The following is a 6101-nucleotide window of genomic DNA, read 5'->3' as shown; positions in this document are numbered from 1 at the left end:
ATCATTATCACGTGTACATTTATTTCGTAGTCTACGGATATCTCCCGATCTTTTCCTTGTATAGCGGATACGGTTGGATACTCCTGCCCACGTACTCTATATATGCTACGGCATACGATCAATGCAGATATTGACAATCCACAGAGCGCACAAATAAGTGTCTCTCCAATAGCACGTTTGGTTGTTACTAGTGTCTTTTTAGAAGTGCCATGCCATTTCTACCTAGAGCAACGACCTCACCTCTCTCCTTACTCTTCTCACCATTTTCTAAATGCTTTTTTTTTGTGGATGTGGCTTACCTCTTAGCAATAGTCTAGGCAGATTGTTTGAGACGCTGTGACTGCTTCTTATTTGTGCCCTTTTAATACAAATTAACCACATTCGTGCAACGTGTACTTAGTACTTGTTATTGTGCACACGTACAAGTATTGTTAAACTTTGTCTATTTTTTCTTTATTTCTGTCTGGTAGACAGCGTATACGTGAGAGAGTTGTGGTAGCACCGATTGAAGAGAAGCTTGTCCAACATTGTCATAGATGGTTTGGGCATATACAACACAGGCCTCCAGAAGCTCCAGTGCATAGCGGACGGTTAAAGCGTGCTGATAATGTCAAGAGAGGTCGGGGTAGACCAAACTTGACATGGGAGGAGTCCGTAAAGAGAGTCCTGAAGGACTGGAATATCACCAAAGAACTAGCCATGGACAGGGGTGCGTGGAAGTTAGCTATCCACTTGCCAGAACCATGAGTTGGTTCGAGATCTTATGGGTTTCAGCTCTAGCCCACCCCAACTTGTTTGGGACCAAGGGCTTAATTGTTGCTGCTGCTGTTGTTGTCTGTCTGTATGCTAGATGACTTCTGCTTCCTGAGCTGATTAATTATAAACTACTTGGGCTTAACAGGTTAACATGTAGGGTAATGGCATGATAAGATGTTACTAAGCTGATTAATCATAAACTAGCTATGGTTTACGTTAACATGCAGGGTGATATCATGATAGGTTGTTAAGCTTCACTTTGTGACCCGTTGGTATCAAAGCAAGGCAAATTAGGTCTATATTGATCTTATGTGATCCTTTTATTACTGGAAGTACTATGCTTTCATCACATCATTTCATATTTGTACTAACGGAACCCGTATAGGTTCTATCAGTTGTCGAGCAAAGAAGAGGTGTAAAGAAGATCTCAATTGTGGCGCACTCTCTGGGTGGTCTTGTTGCCAGATATGCTATAGGAAGGCTTTACGAATGTAGTAACAGAACTAAATGTTCCGTTGGGAACAACAGAGAGCAAGTTGAATGCTTGGAGGGTCTCATAGCTGGCTTAAAACCTATGAACTTTATAACCTTTGCATCACCACATCTGGGTTCAAGTGGAAACAAACAGGTAGCAATATCACTGCTCTCTTCTATTGTTTTATAAACTAGAGTTTGATCATTCAACTGTCTCTTTCCCCGGTTCACATACCCACTTAACCTACCCATGGGAGAGAGATTTAACCGGTACACTCCATTCAGTGCATTCATTATTTAGTGCAATTAGTAAACTAATGTATTTGCGATTCTAACCTTAAGCTTTTAGGAATATGCAATTTGTATTCCTATGAGGCCATACGCCAGCGTATATACCCCTCTCCAAGAGGTAAAAGCCATGTTGTGCTCTAGTCTGCGCCTTCATGAAGGAATCCGCCAACTGTAACTCAGAAGGCACATTCTGAAGTACTTCAACCCACCTGGCCACCTGGGGAAGTACTTGATGGCGACTTCCTTTGGCTGGTGGGAATGGTCCAAGAGCTCCACTTCCCAGGATAGAGGAATCATGTAAGACTCAGGGGATTTTGACGAGGATACGACACCCTGATTTAGGCAGAGCAAGGTCGAAAGCGGGCCAACGACCTTAGCATGGGCTTGACTGGTGACTTGGGCCAACCTTCTATATGGGACGCCTTCATCATCTCGAGGGACAAGGTAGGCAACCAATTCACCCAACTAGTCAGGGTCCGGCACGACCCAGTAGTGCACACCAACTTGTAAACTTACCCGAGCCATGTAACCCTAACTTGACCACGCATACAAGGCCAGTTAGTGGCCCCTCGGTCGGGACCAAATCTTCTCAGATAATTCTACACACCACTAGTGAGATCCAGGGTTCCTCACCTAACCCTTCATCTTCCACCTCTGCCACCACCACGGCGCACCTTGTACCAAGAACCCTAGCTGAGATCTCTCTGATCTCAGGCCAACACACAAAGCAATACATCTTAGCAGCAGGAGTAGGATGTTACCTCTCCAGGGAGGGCCTGGACCTGGGTAGATCGTTGTCTCTTGTGTGCAGCCATCCTGATTTGCCACTCGTAAGCCGTCCGAACAAATTTAGCTATCCATCATGCACCCTTGATAGCTACCACGGGATCAGAACACTGACACTCTTCGAATTCAGATTGCAATAGAACAAGAACATTCAAATGCTTCAGTAATGTTAGTCTCATGTTCAGATTCTTCCACCAGCTCCCCTTTCTATGTGGCTTGCCTTTCCTGGAGCGAAGAGCATCAGAAACTGCACATTTGATTGTTGGAAGAACTGGAAAGCATTTATTCCTTACAGACAGTGATGATGGTAGGCGTCCACTCCTTCTTCAAATGGTTCAGGATCATGATGATATAAAATTCAGGTTATTTTCTGTATTGCGCTCCAGTTGTCCTAATTAATTAGAAGTGTATACGGCATCATTTCTAAAGTATACCATGTTCTGCTGTGCAGATCCGGATTGCGCTCTTTCAAACGACGTGTGGCATATGCGAATGCCAATTTTGACCGTATCCTTTTAACTGATGAAATTTCAACCGTATCGTTTAACTGCTGAAATTTCAACTGTATGCTTTAACTGCTGAATGACATACTTGTGTTCACTGTGTATTATTGTGAATTGCATATTTTACTTCTAACTGTATACCCACTTAACCAGCTGAAAAGATATGGTGGGTTGGAGAACATCGTCAATCCGGCGTCAACACGAGTTGCCAAAAGTATGTATCAGGAATGGTTTTATGTTTATGGTTTTTTCCCTGTAAGTAAACGAACTAATTTTTAATTGAATTCAACCCCTTCTGCAGCATCGCCTTCTTGTTCGTGATGAGAAGTATCCACATATAGTCCATGTTGATAGAGGAATTATGGACAGAAATGAAACCGAAGTGAGTGCTAATCTCTGTGGCCCAGAAGGTATGCTTGCTTTCTATTGTCGGCTGTTGCCTTAACATTTTCTTAGTTCCCATCATGGTTGCATCAGACTTTTTAGTTCCAATTCTCTTCTTATTGAGTTATTTACATGGGACCTTTTGGTATTCGGCCAACCTTGTTAGGAAGTCGAGTGGCATAGACTGAGTTTGCTGTTAATCAGTTCCCTGCATGCCCGGTTTAAAATAACCTTGAGATCATCTTCATATGAGCTGTTCGCTAGCCCAAACATGTTAAATCTTGTTCATAAGTTGTTGACAAGTGGCAACATTACATGCAGAGGAGATGATAAGAGGCCTAACACAACTGCAGTGGGAACGTGTTGATGTGAGCTTCCAGAAAAGTAGTCAAAGATTGGTTGCGCATAACACCATCCAGGTGTGATTTTTGACCTTTCCAAGCTGACTTTCGTATTTTGATTGAAGTATTGTCTTCATTTTTGGTATCTGAATTTGGTGCTTCCATCCAGTGGCATATGAACTTTTGCTCTAAAAAACAGAGGGGCATTTTTCTAAGTTAAAATCCAATCTAGTCAAATGCACCCAGATATCATTAGCAAAATCACCTTGCATGGAATTGCTTATTCTGTGTACTAGGCCCATTATTATCCTAACTTGATGGTATTGATAACCATGTTGTATATTCAAACAGGAAAAAGTATTTCACATATATACTAATTCAGTAGATATAAAGAAGAAAGATAAAAAAACGTGAAACAAAAGTGACATTGCGGCAATACCCTTCAACAATTTTCACTAAGAAACTCTGGGTACCTGATTCTTTGTTGCGTAGTCGAATATGCCAATGCAATAATACATACATTTTGATCATACTTCTCTTTACTCTATGAACGTCAGGTAAAGAGCTATTGGCTTAACTCAGATGGGGCAGACGTTATCAATCACATGATGGATAATTTCCTCATCTAGTTCATGAACTCCACAGGGTGCACTGTGCCAATATTCGTGTCTGAGTTTGGTTACAAGTGATAGTTCAATTTTGCGTAGGCGGTTTGACCTTGTAGGTTTTATAATTTTCATTCTACACTGAGATATCAAAATTGATTCTTTAGGTTTCTTGTGCTGCAGATGCTAGACTACAACTTTTTTCTTTTATCCACAATCCGCCTCTACCATTTTATTGTACTAGGTAGGAAGTGCGGCTTGCCGCACCAGGCAGCGATGCTGCCAGGTATAGTCATATCCAATTCGGTAATACAATCATTGAAGCGTTGCAAATATATATAAAAAAATAGCATAATATTAGTTGTGTTTATCAATCTATTAACATTTCAGTACATAGCGGCATTTGGTCCAGGAAACAACAAAAGGCTTCAGTCCAGAACTTCAGAACTGATTCTGAAAGGATTCTGCATGATCATATAGCACGGATGACCAGGACTGCTCAGCTTTGAGTTATCTTTGGCATTTCTTGAGATCCACCGAGTTGGCATCATCTATTGTAATTATGTCCATGGTCAGTAGATAGGCTAAAGCATGCGGATTCAATAGAATCACTGGCAAGCTGAGTTGGTTCTCCATAAAATTCCTATTGAGTTGGCAATAGTGGGGTCGGATATCGATTTTCACCGATGCCATTACTGTGCAGTCATCATCATCAGCAAGTTCGAATGCATGAATTGTACTGCCAATCTCCGTTTGATAGCTTCTTCGAGCATATATACCTTCTGCTGATGGTAACACAGATGGCAGAGCTACATTCATTGAAAGGTAAAAGAATCTATTAGGTTAATTGGGTATGTTACCATTAGTAAATTTATAGACATATGCATGGCTTAGTTATAACATGTGGAAGCCCCTTAAGTATTAAATCATCATCATCCATCAGTGAGAAGAGAAACACGCATAAGGTCCTTCGCATTCACATGAGAAAAAAACAGCATGATTTTATCTTGGAACACCAAACAATCTACATAATGTAGAAGGGCATGATACCAACTCCATTACAGCTGAACCTACCTAATTAGCAGTAAGAATTGGATAGTGCAAGTGCATGATCACATCTCATCATTCTATATAAGTATATGGCAATAATAACAATAATAATTCATGGGCTGCGAGAGTAGAGAACATTTTTTATATACAAAGGGGCACCATTCACCATTGTCTACCACAAATGTAGGGAAATATAGAGTAGATAGAGTACTAAAACAAAGAAGAGTACAGGTTCCAACGGATGAAATTTGCAAACAACACTCAATAGGGGATGAATAACAATGGGAAATTGTTCTTCTAAGACTGTCTCAAATGATTATGAATCATGGGCATGCCCTGCACACACGCATATGATGCATTTTCATTATTTCCATGCACTACTTGCACTACTGCCTACTCTATAGTTTGCACATGTCAGGCTAGCAATCATCCTTGACATCACATATTGGTGCAACCCAAAAACTAAATGATCCCACCATTGTACTCTATGGATTCATGGAGTGAAACATCCTCGAGCACACCTAACACCAATTGGCTCTGCGATAGTATTGCAAATAGTAAGTGGCATCGCTAGAACATCAGTTTTCAGTTATATAGTTTTGGATTACATAAGTATTGTAAAAAAGTCTCAACTTTAACTCACCCTTGTAAGAAAGCAACTGATAGTTAGAGAACTATAAGGAAGCATCAATCACATGCATAACAATCAATATTGATGGATTTCTGCCATCATATTAACATTGCAACTGTTGGGTCCAGGTAAATATTTACGCAAGGAATATACCAAAAAGATTTTGGTCCTACTGTTGGTAGAGCTTAGAGAACAACAAAGTAATGCATAAAACAAAACATGGGACTGTACATATTCTACAGAAACAAATCCATTACACCATGTAGATACAACAAAGATC

The 6101-nt window shown here is 40.7% G+C and overlaps 1 protein-coding gene across 9 annotated transcripts in view; it reads left to right on the top strand.

The window, feature by feature from the left end:
- The window catches only part of LOC119336545 (lipid droplet phospholipase 1-like), a 12021-nt gene extending 7095 nt beyond the window's left edge, over nt 1–4926 (top strand). For 3 of the 9 annotated variants that reach the window (XM_037608586.1, XM_037608590.1, XM_037608591.1), the window contains exons 4-10: nt 1142–1384; nt 2506–2669; nt 2759–2814; nt 2972–3024; nt 3112–3220; nt 3516–3613; nt 4093–4500. In XM_037608586.1, the coding sequence (XP_037464483.1) occupies nt 1142–1384; nt 2506–2669; nt 2759–2814; nt 2972–3024; nt 3112–3220; nt 3516–3613; nt 4093–4164 (795 nt within the window). In that variant the 3' untranslated portion in view covers nt 4165–4500. Of the gene's footprint in view, nt 1–1141; nt 1385–1579; nt 1966–2492; nt 2670–2758; nt 2815–2963; nt 3025–3111; nt 3221–3515; nt 3614–4092; nt 4501–4552 lie in introns of those variants that run through there. The other 6 variants (XM_037608587.1, XR_005162609.1, XM_037608589.1 and 3 more) reach the window with 6 other exon arrangements.
- Nucleotides 4927–6101: the final 1175 nt, after the last annotated feature.

The sequence above is a fragment of the Triticum dicoccoides genome, chromosome 7B (genome assembly GCF_002162155.2).
Source record: "Triticum dicoccoides isolate Atlit2015 ecotype Zavitan chromosome 7B, WEW_v2.0, whole genome shotgun sequence".
Taxonomy (NCBI): Eukaryota; Viridiplantae; Streptophyta; class Magnoliopsida; order Poales; family Poaceae; genus Triticum; species Triticum dicoccoides.
Note: the sequence above shows the minus strand (reverse complement) of the source record. Positions and strands in the feature narration are given on the sequence as shown.